At 36.1% G+C, this 20335-nt stretch overlaps 1 protein-coding gene across 1 annotated transcript in view; it reads right to left on the bottom strand.

Moving 5' to 3' along the window:
• The window catches only part of LOC149560104 (uncharacterized), a 73282-nt gene that overhangs the window by 14766 nt on the left and 38181 nt on the right, over positions 1 to 20335 (bottom strand). Inside the window, exons 2-4 of the mRNA XM_089824508.1 lie at positions 13545 to 13757; positions 8806 to 8947; positions 8605 to 8693 (exon numbers count right to left, since the gene is read on the bottom strand). Of these exons, the coding sequence (XP_089680634.1) occupies positions 8605 to 8693; positions 8806 to 8947; positions 13545 to 13757 (444 nt within the window). The remainder of the gene's footprint in view (positions 1 to 8604; positions 8694 to 8805; positions 8948 to 13544; positions 13758 to 20335) is intronic.

Here is a 20335-nt window from a genome sequence, read left to right as displayed (position 1 = left end):
GAAGAATGGCTAGTTGAACCAAGGAATCATCATTCCAAAATCCTGAAGTTGTCCAAGCTAACCAAGTCATATTTTAAGGAAGATTGTGGTGACCTCGTCTTCATGCTAATCAAGGTCATGGAAGAGCCACAAAAACTCATTTTTTAACCTTAGATGTTCTACTTCATGGACAACATATCTACAAGAGAGGTGATATTTGAATGGGGATAAGATAATCAGCGACAACCTTGATCTCCAATTGAGGATGGTAAAGGACACGAAGGCATTTTACATGACATATTATTTGGTCTACATCTTGGCCATGGAATTCAAGTATCCAGGATTGACAAGCTTAGGGCGATGTGAGAGTGCAACATGAGAGTTTCTTGTACATGAATGATACCCACAACTGCATCTTTACAAGAAGCACTACAAGATCTTCGATGATGCATTTACAACGACAATTGTAAGGACGCTACAAGAGGCTCCACATGTAAGATTATCCGAGAAAGCTAAGAAGTTGATCAAGAAGCATGGATCATGGTATATCCCATATCCCAAGTTCACATACACTTGAGTGGTGGGAAGTACTTGTTGTCCTAGGAAATTCTCAAGATATCCTACCAACAAGATGGTGATTATGGAGATGGAAAGACAACTTCATGCATATGACAAGATTCTAAAGCACAAACACAAGTCAAGGGTTGGATTTCATTTCAATCTTGGAAAAGACTTGCCCGTCCTTAGCAACAGCTAGGGCAGAAGACAAAAAGTTTGGTATCTATGGCTTAAGGTATTACAAGACAAGAAAACTTTGATCTTCAAAAGAGAATCAAGAGAGCATATGAGAATAGAGGTACCTTCACATTCCGCACAAAAGATTATTGAGTAGATGCAGAGGATGATTTGGAGATCAAGGAGGAGATGTTCTCAAGGCTGAGTAGACATTATTAGAAAATACAAGGAAGCAAATCCAAGTTTCAAATCAATTAATGGAAGATGATAATATCACTACGAGCAATTTCAAGACCACTACCAATCAGGAATTGGAAGTTGTCACTTGGCATGATGATCAAAAGATCAAACCAGAGGCCTCGATGATTCCAATTGCTCTTTTAACCAAAGAGTGGCTAGATAGGAAGATGGCAAGTTTGGTAAGTACAGGAATCCCATTGACATACAAAAAGATGGAGTTGAGGGAATTGAAAAAAAATCATACAAGCAGCCTAGAGCATCAAGTGAAAGACAACAAGGTGAAGTCAACAAGAAGAGGAAGAATGTTGGGAAAACCGCACCAAATAAATACTCAAAAAATAAGTGGATAAGGATTAAGGAGCCACAAGCAAAGAAGCAAAAGCCAAATTCTCCTCCATCCAAAAAGAAAGTGTCACTTCAAAGCAAGGAAAGACTATTCCATACAAGGGAAAAGAAGTGAATCCAAGATCTCGTTGCCTACCAATCAAAGATAGCGTTTGCATGATCTCTTAAGGATCTCTCCTTTGAATCCAACTAAAATGGAAGGAATTCTTCCTCTACAAAAAGAAAATGAAGAAATAATAGATCTAGAAGATTATCCAAAAGAAGGTGAACTCCCACCTCCAAATGAAGGCCCAAGTGAAGATATAGCCATCATAACAATTGAAGATCAAAATACAAGAGAGTCAATTCGAAGCCAATTGAGAATGTTGAAGATATTGTGCAAAATCTTGAGAAATTAGAAAGTCAACCAATGGGAAGATTGGCCAAGGTCATTAGAGATGACTCAGAAACTCGCAAGGTCCAAATTGTCATTCCAAAGGTAGACAATGAAGGGATAGCATCCTTCTCCAATATGACATGAGAGCTACTACACAGAAACAAGAATTTGTAGATGCTCATGATGTCATCCAAGTCTTACAGATAGAGTGAATAAGGAGGTTGGAAAGAAAAAGAAATACGAAGAAGAGAATGGAAGATTCAAGGAGTATTTCAAGCATATCTTCAATCCTATCCAATGAAGAGATCACATATTTGCACCACCTTTCACCCTTGAAAGAGAATCAATGGACAATATAGAGAATTTGAGGATGTCATTCTAGGAATTGCAAGCATGGATGAAAGAAGTTGGACAAGAGGTGCTTCCCTTCCTTCCAAGATTCTTCAAACACTATCATGCACTCGTATCACTTAGAAAAAGGTTTCAAACCTTGGATGCACGTTGGAGAGAATGCCAACCCATCAGGGAGAGAATCCACCACAACTAAAGGCAATGACAAAACTTCCTGAACAACTATTAGAAAAGAGCAAGGTGATAAAAGCAAGTGGAATGAAGGATGTTACTGAATGGCATTTGCTTTGATCTTTAGGCAAGATACTTTAGATAAGGAATGATTGTTACCACATCAATTCCACAACCTGGGCAACGGGCAAAGAGGCTAAGAAAGCAATGTAATAAGATTTTGATTTGATGAGACAAGGAAAGAAACAATGAGCTTTAGTTGAAGGAGAAATTGAGAACTTGCAGCCTTGAGGACAATAACACCATCATAAGGGGATAGTTAAGAAAATTTACAGCCTTCATAGTTTTCATGACTTCAATTCAAGGTTCATCTAATTCGGAAAGAGAGAGAGAGACATAGGAAATTATCTTTTATAAGAAGATTTAATGTAAGCCTAAGTGAGAAGTGATTTTCTCATTGGTTGTTAGTTCAGGTTCTTGATTTTGATTGCCCCACATTTTGGTATCATTTGATTAGTTGAGAAAACCTTGAAATTTTCCTATTGGCTTTTTTTAGGTGCTTCAATTTCATTGGTTAATTAGGTAGAAACCCTAATTAGGATTTGCAGGAATCAATCTAGGCCATTGATTATGTTTAATCGTAGTCATTCACTGTAACTGAGTCCCCTATATGAGGCTTGTTCTCTTCATCTATAAGAGTCATGGTGGAGAATTGTTGCTAGAATATTGTCAAATTTGCTCTTTTATTCATTGTTGTGTTCCACATGGTGAATTAATCTGATCTATTTGGAGTATTGCATGCTTCCTCCACTTCCTCATTTGAAATAGATTGATTTCAACCTGTTAAGATTAGAATTGCTTTAAGTAATCTAGTTGGATAAGAGTATTAGTGAATGCATGCTTGCTTGACTTAATCTTGGAACAAACCATTAGCCACTTATTGATTGTGAGTCTTTCCATGCATGCTCAAATGGTATTTGAATGCACTTAACTTCAATTGATACATGATCCTCAATTTGTATACATTTATGGGGTTGGAGAAAAGTTGAAAATCATTTGAGTATACCTTAGAAGCTTGCACTAGGTGAGTGTTGTCACTAACAAGATTGCATCTAGTAAAGTCCAAGTATTTCATACTTCCTTGCATCCATAGGTAGAAGTCATTGAAGTTAGCAAGTTTAAGTTTAGGTTGAAGTTCAAAAGCTGAAATCCAAAATATATTTTCATTGCACATTATGAAGCTAAATCTTTAAAATCAAGTTGACAAGTCTTGGAAAACTGAGTAAGTACCCTAAGTGATCCAGCAAATCACATCATTTCAACTATGCAAGTGTCCACATTAAGAAGGAACCTTGAAGTCACCTTGTGATCTTCCATTGCAGTCTTAGCATAAGAAATGTCTTTATTCAAGAGAGGATTGGATATTTGGTGTTTCCTCCTAGAATACCGAAGTACTCAATTTTGTATGTTGTAGTCAAACAAAACTCACATCAACACTACCTCAAATCATTTGTAAAGGGAGAGGCTTGTTTAAATTTTTTCTATAATATTATCAGAGTAATTGCAGGTTCATTATTAGTCTTCATGGTGGTTTACTTGTGTAGCTTTGAAATATCGTGTGGTTTCTACATTTTCTCACATAGATTAGTATTTCATTAATGTCAAGTACAAATAGTTGAGTGGTTGAATGGAAGTAATTGTGAGTCAATCACTTGCATAGTTCATACCACTAAAAACTTTTTGATTGTAGGTTCCCCTTGCATGGGCAACTAGCAGAATAATGAGCTTTACTTCAGTTATTGCTTGCACATTTGTATCCATCCATTGATGGTGGTAAGGTAATACCATAATAGTAATAGTTTGTCTATCTTACATTCACCTTAGGAGATTGCAGTAGCTTGATAGAATTGATGACAAGATCAAGTCTAGTGTAGTCACAAAAACATTCACAATCTCTTGCATTCTAGGAGCAGAATAGCTTTCTAAAACCCTTGGCTATTTGCAATTGGTTTGGTTAGACATAGTTGAAGTAGTTGATGACCATTGAATGAACAACGAAGTCCCTTTCTGATATCCAACATATCAAATCATTATAACTGAGTGAAATTCCACATCTAGAAGGAACCTTGGGGTTGCCTTATTTGATAACACAATCCTTATGCATTGTTTAGCATATGAGCTTCCTTGTGCAAAAGAGAGTTAGAAATTTGATTTTCCATTTGGAATACTAAGCTTCCGATTCTGCATGTTGGTCATAGAACTCGAATCAATAATAAGTTCTTGTGAGACGTATGTCCTTAGACTACGCCTTCATCATGTAACACTTTTCAATACTTATGGACAAGTTATTGTCTTGACATGTTGACACCTTTTTTGTACCTTTATCTAGGCTAGCTAAAGCTTCATCATAAGTGTTCCCATAAGATGTGAAGCCATATGTAAGCCTCTACACAGTCACGAATAAAAACTGAAAAAGATACTAAACACAATCCTCTAAAAAGTGGCAATGGCATTAGACAAGCCAAATGGAGGGATTGTATGTGCATTTGTGCCCTAGGGGTAGGGGAATGTTGTTTAAACTTGATATTCCTGTACAATCCTAATTTGGTTATGACCAGTAAACCCATCCAAAAAGAAAACAATGCCTCTTGCCTGCTAAAGAGTCCAAAACTTGGTCAATGAGGTGAAAGGGAAAGCAACTGTTTTTGTTGCAGCATTAAATTCTCTATAGTCTACTGTAATGTTCCCATTTTTAACAAGTTCCTGCAGTTGGCCAGGTCAGTTCACCATCACGACCCTCGTGAGCTGACAATGGGATTCGAGGGTCTCAATTGTGTGGTTATAGGCTTTCCAGCAGCCTATGGTGTGTTTTGGCTCTATTTGAGAGACTTACTATTTATAGTAAGTCAATCTGTTGGTTCCGATGAGCTCAATTGAGTTAGCGGAGTTGGAGGATGCTCTTAGTTTTTATTTCGAGCTTCCAGTTTGAGCTCCAAAAATCTTAGAGGGAGTGTCTATTTATAGTAAGTCACCCTGTTAGGTTCATTCATCAGGATCACTTTGTTGTTATCAGATTTTGATTCTAATGCATCTTCAGTTGTTTTTGGAATACGGGTGAATTATTATTATTATTCATATAAATACACTGAGGTTGCTATTTTTGATAGTGTTGTTGGTTGGTCACCTTAGTATCATAGCTCATTGGAACCAGGATGAAAAGTTTTAAATCATGAGAACAAGAAATAGTGGCCTTACGTATCAGAATTTTAAGTTATGGTGGAAAAGGTCATTTTCGGAGCCAAAAGCTATTAATAAATTAGTTTATAATGGCACTTTATTATATTTTAATTTTATATGTGGGAAGCTTCCTAAGTGAAGTTCATTTGGGAAACTCTGTGCCATTGGAAGATTATAAATATGAGCTTATTTGATAAGTAAAGCATCCAATTGAATATTATTTTCTCTTTTGTTGCCTTTGTGGCTTTTCCGAGGTTCTTAATTTTCAAAGCCCTTGCTGAAGTATAAGGGTTGAGACTGAGTTCCAGTGAAGTGTTATTGCAAAATTGTTGCTGTTGTAAAACAATTTGCTCTCCTCTCCTACTGTTATTATTGTGGCTAAGGAAAGATTAGAGGTTTACTGATTTGTGAATGAGTTGTGAGTTTCCAGTATACCTGCGTTTCATAACAGGAGCACACGTGGGTTTGTTTCGAGCAGCCATTAATCCTATAGCAGCGTTGGGCATTATTTCAAAATTACCATAGCTAACTTCAGCCCATGTGACCATCTAGAGGCATAGAGATTATTTATCTACCACCTGCAATATATTCCTAGCATTGGCATTTGGACTAGGGAGCTGAACTTGAGATCGGCACTGCATTATCCTTTGTCATTTCAGCCCAGCACTACCTAGCGTTAATTAATAGAGTTGCCAATCAGTTATACAGGCCTGCTATTTGTGTTTCAAGGCTGCAGTCAGGTTTCTGAGGCCACAATTTCATGCACATCGCAGTTCATTCATTGCTGCCAATGAGTAAGGAATTCACCAGGTTCATTTCATTTGTGAAAGTTTGTAATTATGCAGCACAATATCCCTTAAATAAATTGCTGAATGTATTGAGTTTGATTGGACTAATAATATTTATTTCTGCGAGGGGAGATTCATTAAATCTTTTGCTAAGTCTGAATTGAAGTGGAATTATGTTCATTACTTTAATAAACTAGACTGATCATGGGTATTTAAGAGGTGACTCTTAATCTTGAGATAAGTTGCAACTCCATTTGCAGAATTAACCTTTAAAGTTCAGAGTTTGCTTACAAATTGTTTGACAAAATGTCATGCACTAGAATAGTGAATTGAATGGTAGAAGAATTTGGCATTTGTTTAAGCTTTAATCAGTCAAGGTTATTACATCTACACAAACATGCACTTCCCTACCTTTTTTGGCATCACTAGAGGGAAACACATTACCTCTCTGATACAGGGTAGATGAAGTCAAAATCCAAGAGTTGTAATTCTCCATTCACAATATCTGAGACTCGGAGATTCAACCTTCGCTGTGGTGGTTGCACAGGTTTACAATCTCCTTTATCATTTATGTGTATATAATGTGTACAAAGGCCTGGGTTAAAACCTTTCATATCGTGGTAATCCCATGCAAAGGCCATTTTATGATTATATAGCATGGTAACTAACATTGCAATTTCACCCAACCATCGATGTTTAATGGCCTGATGGAAAATGCATTGAAGCAATGTCGGAACATGGCATGTTAAAAATACAGCTAGGGTGTAAGAGCTAATGATATACATGAATATCAAACAAACAGCTCGTTGCTGCTACTGCAGGAAAGATGCAGTGGATGAGTTACATAGATGAAGAAGATATCCATATGTGGGTTCATTCTATGGTTCTTCTTCAGAAGGATACAGCATCCTCACCCTATGTCTCTGTTTGAGGTTTATTTCTGTAGCCATTAAGATCTGAATTGACAACTAAGCATTATCTTCAGGATTCGGCCACACAAGTTGTTCTCGATCGCTGAAAGGTTGTGCTAGAGAATACAAGATCAGTTTCTTAGCTATGTTCCCATTGGAAATGATCATTTCTTGAACTACAACAAATAAATGATCAACTCTGATTTGGACCGTTTTCAGATCTATTTCAGAACACTCCAGCTTGCTCTTCCACAACTCAGGAAGTCACATGGTGTAGATTTTTCCTTGTCAGATTACGGACAATACAGTCCCTTGACATTCTAATTCTTTGGTGTTAGGAAAATCTCCCCAATTATCAATTGATGTACGAACAATCCTACTGCATGCTAGGCAGCCATTCATCAGTTGCAATAAGTTTCTTTTCTAAACAACCAAATTAAGTGGCCGGTCACTTTTTATGTGTTGGGCATACACAACTCCAGCATACAGCCAAAACCATGTGGTGAATAATTTTCTAATCCTGGCTCAATTACTTTCCAAACCACATATAAATGATCACTCATGTAGCTGAACATGGGCAAGTCAACTCCACTATTTTAAACATCAATTTAGCACAAAGAAGCATGCTTGCTGAGTTTTAAATGTTAAATGTGAACCATTATGGTCATAACTCATAAAACCCTGTGCAAAACTCCTACTAGATGCCCTCTTCTTCTGTCTCCTCTTATAATATGAATTACTTATTTCCTTTTCTATATTCCCTTAGCATGGCCTTTTCAAAATAAAATATTGATCAGTCTCCTATTTGTATTTTAGACCACCTACATTCGTATTATATTTCTTTTAGTTCTTCCATTATTCTCAAGATATCATTTACAGTGTCAATATTTGATAAAAAATTAAATACGAAACCTTGTAAAGCCAATGAATTAATGTAAACCTTCCCTTACACAGAAAGTATGCAACTTATATATATTACTATGAAATTGTTCTGTGTCAAATAAATTGTAATTCAAGGGAAATAGGATATAGATTTGTTCTCACTGGGTAAAATTAATGGGAACCCTTGATGGATACCATCAGTTCTTTGGCCATAAATATTTAGATTCTATCTCTATTCCTTTTCATCCTCTTGTATGTTTTCTCTACCAAGATTGAACATAGAAGCTTCCATAGAGCCATATCCATTGATCAGATACTCGAATGTTGAACTAGTATAACTAATAAATCTCAAAACAAATCAATGAGAATTCAATGGCTGTATAATATAGAAAATTACCAAATATTCTTCTATTTCACTTCATCTCCAAGATGTACAATACTTTTCACATCAGAAAATGCAGCATAAAATATGAAAGAAAGAAAAGCAATTTGGCATTAAGTTAAAAGAAATCTGGCAAAGTGACCAACACGAACTTAATACATGAAATAATCACTTGTGTAATTCAGTAAAGACATATCGGATACATACATCACCTCTGTCGAAGTCTCCACCCTGAATCATAAAGTCTTTTATAATACGGTGAAATGAAGATCCTTTGTATCCAAATCCTTTCTCCCCTGCCAATTTATTTGGCCAAAAACTTCAACCAGTAACTCTACACCAGCTTCTTACACATAAGTTACCCAGAGACAAAACTTATATGAAGATGAGTCCATATCTTAATCAAACCTGTACATAATGCACGGAAGTTCTCTGCGGTTCGTGGTACATCCTCACCAAAGAGCCCTAATACAATCCTTCCTGCAGGAACGCTTCCAATTTCAACATCAAAAAAGCATTTCTTTGTCACCTTGGACTGCCATGCCACATCCTGTGTGATTCAAGAACATCTAATCCCTTAATGCATGATGAACAAACTTAAAACAAACACAAAACTAGGGAATATATAATTAAATGCACATTATATATATGTGCAGTGAATGTAGCTTGTAAAGCCAACACAATTCGGCTATAAATTAAAATCACATCTCCAAAGCTAAATTTTCCTCAAATTTTCCGTCCTAGGATTTTGAGTCAAACACACAATCCAAACCTCACAATGAGAAAACATGAAATGACAAAGAAATGTCCAAATGAGCTCCCTCGTCCACTTTTTATAATCTACAATGGGGCTTTCTGGAAGTTATATTTAAAATTCGAAATTAAATAAAATAATAATCCTTGAGGCCCTCACAAAGTGACTATATACTCCAATTAAATATAAACATTAGCTCTTTTTTAATTATCATTTATAATTATATTGTTAATTATTTCCATGCCGCTAACCAAAGTACAAAAAATATTAGAATGGACCAAATATGAATCAAAATATTTTGCTTAACTCTCATGAAATTGACCTTTTGAAAATTGGTGCTTCCCAAAGAGGGGTATGGAATGCTGCCAAAGTCTACGCACTGAATTTGAAAAGTATCATTCAACTTGTTTTCGTCCCCAGAACTCACTGCCACTGGAAATTCTAGCCCAAAAAACTCAGCACTCTCCAAGAAAGTTCCCTCAGAGTGAATAGAAGGGCCATAAAAAGGGGTATTACGTACTCTCTAAAGTTAAAAGTGATGAATAAAGCACATCAAGTAAAACTTTTTGATAATTCACAAGCATGTATTTAAATTTGGTTTCTCTATTTATTTATCTAGAAACATCACTGAGTGAACCTCCTGAAGATATTCTCAGTTGATCTCTCCCAATAAATCTCAATGTATAACTGTTCTACAACCTTAGTATTCTTATTATTGTGACATGTAATCAATCTGGTGGGCTTTTATTATGTCAGACCAGGGAAAAACTCTTCAGTGTGCAAATCGCAAAGGAAGATAGCCCATGAAACAATATATATCCCATATCTGATCTAACAAAGATGAAAAATGCTTTGATATATTCATCCATCCAAGGCTGTTCCAAGAAGGTCCTTCGGCAAGGACCATGGTATGAGGTTTTTACCTATCTTCCAGGCAATTTGCTACCAATGCATTTTGTTCCATTTTGTGGTGCATCAGGTAACTTAATCCTATTGGTATTTATAGTTTCTTTTTGTGCAAATTCAGAAAAAAAAAGGTTTAACAGTTATGGTATCGAGCAGTAATATAAGCAATGAACAGAACTTACTATCAAATGACCATTACTTTCTATAGAGGTCTCAAACAAATTGAGAGATTCATTTTCATATGATTTGTAATATACTTTTGACCAGGGTTGTGGGAACTTTTCCCTGCAGAATTCATCTTAGCCTTATCTTCACTATTGCTTCAATGTAAAGTTAAAACACATTGGCTCCGACATTTGTTCTGCAAAAATTATTTCATTGACAATCAAGATTCTATATGTGTGCATCACAGAGCATCTATTTAATGGAGCTGAGTTTAACCTTGGATTGAAGCAATAGCAAAGGCAGTGGTGCAGGAGCACCCTTCCAAGGGCTCTCACCATTACATTTTTGTTGTGTTGAACTTCTCATAAGAAGTATGTAAGTACAATAAGAGCCTTAGCTCATGCTTGTGTGACTAGGCATAGGTTAGATCCTAAAGGTTCCTTTTGGTTCTTGATGTAAATGGCACAATAACCTAGGGAATGATGTCATCCTGAGGTCATTGATTTGCCATGTTCTTAGAAGTTTGGAATAGGAGTTTTTGTTGCAATATGAGCACATGTGTGCCTTAGAAGAACCTACATTTTGGTTATTTGATTGTAAGGACAAAACTTGCTTGAGCAATAAAAAGTTGCTCAAAAGTTGTCATCATGAGATCTTTACATCATTGTGAACTTAGAGGTCTTAGATGGTGTAGTTGGTGGAGTTTTAAAGCCCAAGAATGCCTTGGGAAGACCTAGCAATGGTCTTGGTGATGTAGGAGCAAAAATTGCTCGGGCAACAAAAAGTTGCTCCAAAGTTGCTAGCAACTTTTCAAAGTTGCTGAGTAACTTTTTCTTTGCAAAAGCCTAACTTTGTTAAATGGCTAAAACAAAGCCCTAACTGAACCATACACCGAGGAGGAGGCTATTTAAGGCCTGAGGAACCCTAAATCAAGGGTTGGTTGTTACTATTGTACTGCTGCAGTACGGATACAGTAGACTGTGCATGATTTTACACTGACAGTCACTGGTTTTTGTCATGTTTTGAAGCATATGAAGGAGTGTTTGTTGATTTATTGCATGAGATATTGTGTGTAGTTCTTATTCTTCCTTGTGTGTGCATTAGATTAGGTTTTTTTCAAGTTTTGCAAATGTTTTAATAATTTCTTTCAAAGAGACTGTGCTCTGCCAGTTTTGGAGCATTTAGTAAATATGGGGCTGTAGATCTTGTTTCCACCGTGGGAATACCATGGCATTTTGGATTCTAGGACTACAGACCCTAATGTACATATACATGCAAGCAGGGGCCCAGAAAAGAAGTGCAGACATTTGTTTGACAAAGCCCCAGGCGAGCTAGGCAGTGCCCGGCTAGGAGCAATCTGCAAATAAAGAACTCTCAAGAGCAAAGGAGGTAGTTTCATGGCTTGCCCTTTTGAGGGATTCAAGAAGGGTGTTAGGAGGTGTTATGTTGTGAACGAGAAGTCTTGAGAAGCTCTGGAACGTGTTGAAAAAGTGGGGACAGCAGGGAGTCTACGAAACCTTTAAAAACCCTTGTTTTTGGCATAAATGCTGTACGGTCATTTGAAGGCTTGAGACCCCAAAAATCTGTGAGAATGAGTCATTGCTAACAATTGTTCTTATTACCAGTTGTGATGAAACCTTGAAGGAAAGTTGGTTAAAGTCCTACAAATCCGCAAGGAGGCCTAATTGGGGCTCCTCTAGTAGCCCTGTTTATGAAGAAAGTCTTCAATCGGGTATCAACCCAACTTTGCCATCATTTTGGTTATGTGGAATAGGTTGTAAAACCTCTTTAAGAGTCATCACAAACCCTGTTAGAACTTGGAATGGTGTAGAACCCTAAATGACCCTTATTAGCCTTTAGGGAGTTGGTCGCTAGAGAACAAACTTGGAATGCTGAGAAGTTGGAAGTCTTGACTTGGTGGGTAGGTTTGGTCAGGTCAGGGGATCCTTGAGTGAGTAAGGAATCCTAGAGACCATTAGAGGTGTCAGAAGAACATTTAGATCCTAAGTTACCAATTTGGATGCGGACTCGGAAACGGATGTGGGAAGCGTGATTTTTTTTTTGAGGGGTGCGGATGCATATGGATGCCTCTATGTGTGTGTCTATATATATATAATATTGCTAGACATTATATATATATAATTGTCTATTTGCTGTCCCTCACAAAACACCCAACATTGCTCACATAGGGCAATATATAAATGTCTATATGCTGGGAGTTCATTGAGTGCTAACTGCTGTTACAAATTGTCTATCAGCTGGCTATACCAATCTGGGCAATGTTGGGAGTTTTGTGAGAACCGTCAAGGTTGGAGTGGGACTTTACACATTCAAAGGTTCTATATGCATACCTGCTGGAGGGTCGTACTGCCACAGAAGAAGCTGTCTATGTTAGGGACTGCTACAGCAGTTCCATATAAGTCTGAAATACTTCATTAAGGATGTCGTACAAGATGATTGAGGCCCATACCAAGCCTGTAGCTGAGTTCTGGGCAGTGATTGAGACTGTGACAGAGTTCTGGGTAGTGATTTGGTCAGTAAACAGAAGTTAGCACTCAATAAATGCACCCTGCCAGCACCCAACACGCTTCCAAATGCATCCCGCATCCGCTTCCGCATCCGGGGCTACAGGACACGAATCGGTATCCTAGCATAGATCCTAACTAAGGGTCAGGAGCATAGACTAGTTAGTCTATCCCAAGCCTGGCCACCAGGCAGGGCTAAGATAAACTGTGCAAAATAACTGAGGAAATGATGTGAAAAAGGGTAGATCCAAAAAATCTAAATGACACAATTTCCTATAATATTTTGGCCATATTTCACAATACAAGTCACATAAAATTCCAAGCATATGGTCCAAATAGTTGTTTGCCCGTCACTTAGCCTACAATGTCTGTCATCTGGTAAGGTTGATATGCCACTCACATTATAGGTGGGGATGATGACCGAACAAGTCTTGCAGCAGAGAAAAAAGTTAAGAGATGGGATTCTATAATACCCTGGACAAATTTATTTCATGCAAAAATGGGTGAATAAAGCTTAGTTTTAATTATCTTTGATCGTATAGTGGGTGGATTTCTGGCAGGGTATGTAGACCAAATAAGCACTGCTCATGATATTTGGTTTCTCAAATTTTACAAAACAATATCACCTCTAAGCCAGTTTTTGTGAATATTATGTGTGTATTCTACCATTAGCAAAAAAACCAAATATTTTGAGCCTCTGCAGCAATTTAGGGTAAACTAGATACTGACAGAGTAATCAACACCAAAACAATTATAATCTGAAGAATAATCTATATTTAATTTATGGATAGACTTACCTGTGACATAGCTGAAATTGACCATGTTTTCCAGCTTCTTTTTGAAGTTTCAGTACAAACTGATGTAAATTTTGAAAGTCCTGAATAGAAATTTCTTGATTGCAAATCTTGAGAATATCTTGCTGTCCTCAGAGTATGAGATGGACATTTGAAAGCCACTTGGCAACACTGGGATACTACATTAGGCCTCAAAACTTGTGATGTTGTACTCCCCTGCAAAATTATGAATATATGATTGAGAAAATTCTAATTATGACTGAGAATTTCTATGCAATACCATCTCATATACTATGTTGTTTACACTATAATAGGGGCTTTAAAAAGTATAATAATAATTAAAAAGAAATATATTCCGTCTATCTTTTGTTTGCTAGAAATGATAATAAAGAATCACAAGAAAATAATGCAACTTCTTTTACAAAATTAATATAGGTTAAACCTAGTTAGACAGATACAAACAATGACTAAAGTGCTAAGTAATAACTATTAAGGAAAATGTTACATTGCTACTAAACTTGCAAGGATTAATAGCTTTTATGAAATTAGGAACGTATATTATCTACCCCCATCTTGAAAAATGAAAGAAAGACGTAGAACTATTTTTTCGTTTTGTGTGTCTACCGTACATGTGAACAATTATAAGCATTTTTTTTTTCATTTTGTGTGTCTACTGTACATGTGAACACCTATAAGCATATTTTAGGTACTTGTTTCCTCCATGCAAACAATTCTACTTGTTCAAAATCATATAGAGACACTAACAATGACTACCAAGACTACAAAACAATAAATCTAACTCATGAAGCCAAAAAAGTGAAGTGGAAATGTCTGAAACTATGTCAAGACAAAGGAATCCATTCAACTGATGAAATACCTGTTAGAAAGTAAAGTCCACCAAGATAACTGAGGGGAGGGGGTGGAATCAGTTATCCAATTAAAACAACTCTTATTAACCTTATTAAATCTAAAACATGTAATCAGCAAGTGCAATAACCACAAGAAAATAACCATTCACAATAACACCAGATTTATTGACTAGGGAAACCCTTGATCAGAGGGAAAACCCTAGTGGGGATGGTACCCACAAAATGATGTACTAATAAATAAATTCCTTGTAAGAGGATGGACCTTGTTAGGAGTCAATGAAATACATTCAGTACATATCAATCCCTCTTAGGAGACTTTGAATACCTGTGAGGAGATTCCAACCCTGTTAGAAGTTGTGGAAGGCAGAAGGACCCACTGTCCAAACAGCTTCAAGGGCAAGATCACCAAACTCACTATCCAACTGATCTTAGTACTATCCTTCACAGGATAATACAAATATACAATTGTCCACAACAACCTCTTTGCCAAATACAGTCTCTTTGTTAGCTCGTCATGCCTTATCCGCACCAAACACTTCTCTGATCTCAAGATATTCAATATCAGGTTCACTAGATCTCACATCCAAATTCGCTCACTCGCATTACACATATATCGCTTATACCCTCAATCACTTACAACACACACTTGGAAGAAAAATAACTTTTCGTTATACCAAGTCCTCAAATTAATTATTGAGTTGGCCTTGAGACTTTCTCAATTTACAATTACAATAGGACCACATTAAGATAATACAATACATTACATTACATCTTTTCACAATTACATAACACTATCGGCTCAGAGTCTTTCCAATCCTTCGCACGTGCAACCTCGGCCTTAGCACAATCAACCACGCCATCTTCGTCATGTCTTCTACCTCTGTACAACTGCGCTTAACCAGATTCTACCTCTGCTAGGAGATAATCAAAACACCAGTAACCGCTTTTCAGATCTCTGACAGAACAATGTCTTTAATAAATCTCAAATAACTTTCAACTCTCTTCATATTTCCACATGCGCTCTTAGCCACATCTTCATGACACTCTGTAGAACATCATGTTAAGTGCGAATAGCCTCAGCGTCAATCCTTGAACCTTACAATCTCAATCTCTATCTGTTGCTTTGTCAGTCTTCACAGAATCATCAATATGTTGACATCAATGACAAACACTGCCATGAATGCAACATACAATCATGCTAACAATCTCCCCAATGCTCCAGCAATGCTAGGATAGTCCCCCACAGGAATACCATTAGCATTCATGCTAACAATCTCCCCCTTTGGCATTGATGGCAACATAGATTAAAAACATCTAAGTTCCATGAATACCAAATATATATCTCTCTGTCGCAACTACTCAGTTGTACTCTTTCTTTTCAAACCTCTTCATCAATCAAATCTGAATCTCTGGAACAACTTTCCATCAATGTGCTACTCCCCCATTGATATACTTCCCAATTCCATGTACCATGAGATATTTTTCATGTACATCTTCCCCACTGACATCAATGACAAAGACATCATTATGACAATATGTTGCATAAGATCTTCAACAAGCTCAAGTGTCCAAAGACACTGTTAAATACCAATTACCAAGAGTCCTTCATGAATCAGCTCAAACACAAATACTCCCCCATAGAGGAAGCATCAAGTATCCAATCCAAATAAACAATAGTGTTATGTACCGCTGGACTGATGCAATATCTACATCAACTACTCAGAAGTAGGCAGGGGCATAAGCCCAAGCATACCTCTCGGATACTCAAATGTATCCTTCGGCAAAGGCTTTGTAAATACATCTACTCTTTTGTATTGATATATTCTAATATATCTCCTCTGCAACTTTCTCTCTCAAAACATGATACTTGATAGATATGTGCTTTGTCTTAGAATTTAACACAGAATCCCTAGACATACTCACTATACTTGTGTTATCACAATGTATGGTAACAGGCCCTATAAACTCAACTCCAATGTCTTTCTAAATTTGCTTCACCCACGTGATCTGATTACAATTATTTGTTGCTACTACATACTCTAATTATGTTGTGCTCTGTGAAATATAGTCTTGTTTCTTCCTTAGCCAAGAAACCAATCTTCCTCCTAAGAAAAATGCTCCACCACTAGTACTCTTTCTATTATCCATAATGCCTACCCAATCTGCATCAATAAATGCACATAAGGTAAAGTTATTTCATCTGTCAGACCATAACCCAAAATTAGGTGTACCCTTCAAATATCTGAAAATCATTTTTACTATTGTGTGTGATTCTTTAGGATCAGCTTGACATCTCGCAACAATTCTATCTGCATTTGCTATATCCGATCTTGTGCGAGTCAAATATTGCAAACCTCATGTTGGTTCTCAAAACCAAAGATTGGAATCTTAGATTCTTGCCAACTCGATGTTGGGATGTCCAACCAGTTATGGCCAACTTGACGAAACTGAATGATATAATCCGAACTCCCTCGCTTCTGGCTCTACAAGGCGAAGGCGGGTGCTATTGATCCTGAACCAATCACTTGAACCCAAGAAGCAACAAGAGTCTCTAAGAATGGCAAGAGATTTTAGGAAACTTCTAACTTACTCAAATAAGTATAACTTGAATGATGACTTCGAAATATGATTACTTTCAACTGGTAAGTTATGAGTTAAGAACAAAGTTAATGATTATATAAATATAAGAGTGTTTGAAAAGAAAAGATATAATGGATTTTAAATCAAGCGAATATATCAATTTTCAACGAAAAGATACAAAATCGTTGCCAGCTTATAAATTAGGAATTATAAGCAATTTAATGACCAATGGAAGAATTTGAAGGGGGGGATAGAGTCAATATCATAATCTCAATTTACAACTTTATGAAATTTAATATATAAAACTATTAATAATTCAATCACCAAGATGCGATGAATCAACTACATTTATGCACTTTCAAACTAGTCTATATTGTTTTTAACTCACACAGAGAAAAAATAGGCACAAATACAAAAACAATTCAATAGTTTATGATATTTGTGATTATCAAGTTTGAAAAGCTATAGATGATTTATCCAGTGTTAAATCACTTACAGGAAATAGAAAATGATCATAAAGGACAAAATTATATAATATCTGACTACTAAAACCTTGCAAATAAATGAAATAAAATTCCTTACCGATACGCCTGAAATAAATTGCAATGAAGACACTTAATGATGATGCTCTATTCGTTGCAATTCAATTTCAAAATAACACATAAAATTATTTGCCAATGTTATAACATTCGCCAATTTGGTTCAATCATTTGATCTTTGCTAGTAAGAAAATGGTATATCACAATAAGTGGATATAAAATTCAGTATGCAGAGAAATTAAAAACATTGTATATGAATTGTGTCTTTTGTTTTTGCATCCCCTATTTATAAATGTAAAGAGGCACAAACCAAACAGTTGTCTCTTTGAAAAGTGATGTTTAACAACACACCTCTTCACCATAATAAGTCAATAATTTGGGAATTTGACTCCTAAATAATTATCTTTGATGCCAAGTTATCTCATTCTATTAAGGGATCAACAAGCACCAAACTACAAAAGATTATTATCGAACAAACCATTACTGGTGACTTATAACTGCGTGGAAAACCAACATAGCCCCTCTCACGGACAAATTCTTCCATGATATCTTTAGACACCTACATTCGATTCTATTCATCATCAATTCTATAAACTTGATAATCATCCATGCTAACATCATCCTGAACAATATCCAGCTATATGCGTTTTGACTGTAATACTCCTGCTTGTGAATCTGTTGATTATTGATCCTTTCATCAATATGCTTCATGCTTGTCACGAAGACTCCAAATATGGCTCCTTCGGCATACACCTTTGTTGATCCTACAACAAAAGAGAATATCATTAGGCATGAATCATTAAATGAGACAATAATTGGTAATTGATAACATGTAACAAGAAATCGCTATGGTTTTTGATGAGGAGCATTTGACTATCAAAACACAAGAAGAACATGACTGTTGGTAATGCTTTATCGAAGGCTCAACATGAATAAGGCAACTCCCGTCGTTGGAATACGTGTCATCATCTTGCTAAGTGAGAGTCTTCTTTTCTTTCATAATATAAAGATATTGCTTTCAATCTTTTGCGATGACTACATTAGTTGACTTTTATGAAATCGAATTGTCGTTTCTGAGTATAGCTCCATCATTGATCTTTGTCATATATCAACCTGCTAGGTGCTGTTTTGCGATTTGATTGTTACTGAGAATCCTCCAGTCATCCATAGTGTTACTTATTTGTTGGTGTCTCTTACAACTTTGTTGTTGTTATTACTTCCTTTGTGGCCTCCAAACTTTTGCAACTTTGATACCAATCGAATAGGACCATTATTATCATTGGACATCAATGGAGAAAAGTCGCTTCTTAATAAAAATCTCTATATTTTTTGTTACTATTAGAAGTCATCAAATGTTGTGCTACTGGATTTGATTCATAGCGTTTGACAAATATACTTAAATAAAGTATCATTTCAGATGTAATTTGAGACTATATCATCCATGGTCTTTAATAATCCTTAGAGAAAACAAAATGGAATCCCATTCCATTAGAAGCATACAGACCATCCAATGCATTAATTACTTCAACAAGAAAAGTGTCCTCCCCTAAGAAAGAATCATTATAATCCCCAAACTTTGTTGATATAATTAAACCTTTTACATTGCTGCTTGCTATGTATGAATTTTAAAAATTTGTGTTCTGCTTTCTAAATCAGGCAAGCCAAGCTCAAAAAAAATTATTCAACTGACCAAGCCACAATCATGTCACCATTTAGAAATAAAACTTTGCATCCATATCTTATTGAATTTTAATTAACTTTCCTCAAATTCCATCTTGACATCTCTGCCAATGATTCATCAACATCTAACATTATTTGTCAAATGGAGGCCGAAAAACTTTTGAGCTCCATCACCTCCAATCATTGATCTGTACTTCTGCTCAACAATAGGTATCTCGTCTTTGCTAGATAACTTGTGACCAGTTACCATAGGTTTACAACTTTCCAAACCAAATCTTTTCAACAAATCTTTCAAATAATTAGTCTATGATAAGAAAATACCATCACTATTCTGCCCAATCTGCAATCCCAAGAAATACTTCATCTCACCAATCATGCTCATCTCAAATTCCTTCTTCATTTCATCAGCAAATGCTTCACTCACTTCATCATCACCTCTAAAGATTATATCATCCACAAACACTTCAACAATTAGTAAAGCATTTTCAATTTCCTTCAAATACAAATAATTGTCCACAGTACCTTTAGCATACCCCAATTTTGCCAAATATTTATCCAACCTTGGATACCAAGCTCTAGATGCTTGTTTCAATCCATACAATTTTTCAACTTACAAACCATATCTCCTCCTTCTGTCAAAGGAAAACCTTCAAGCTGCTTAATGTAGACTACTTCTTCTTCAAGTTCTCTATTCAAAAATGATGATTTGACATCCATCCGATATGATGGAACTCTAAAATTTTGGCAAATTTTAGAGTCCCAAACATCATTGTAAGGGGATTACCTTTAGATCTTACTCACTACTTATGTTTATAAAATATGATTCAAAATAAGTAGAGGTGATGATCAAGATAATGTGGAGAAGGAAGCTGGTTTGTATATTCATCCATCTCAGCACTATACGGAAGTATCTGATGTAAAAACATGTCAAGAGAATTTTTTCAAAATCATTATCAAGGATCCAAAAGAGTATTTCACAAACAAGGAAGAAAGTGCTATGAATGTGACTAAAAGGACATTTTCTATATGAATTAACTCACACGTAGAAGGAATTAATTTAAAGAGGGATGAAAACATTTTCTTCAGGCGGTTGATTACAGACAGCGGTCAGCATAGATATATCGTC

Source organism: Cupressus sempervirens, chromosome 4 (genome assembly GCF_028749045.1).
Source record: "Cupressus sempervirens isolate cs-2001-9-10 chromosome 4, ASM2874904v1, whole genome shotgun sequence".
NCBI lineage: Eukaryota > Viridiplantae > Streptophyta > Pinopsida > Cupressales > Cupressaceae > Cupressus > Cupressus sempervirens.
Note: the sequence above shows the minus strand (reverse complement) of the source record. Positions and strands in the feature narration are given on the sequence as shown.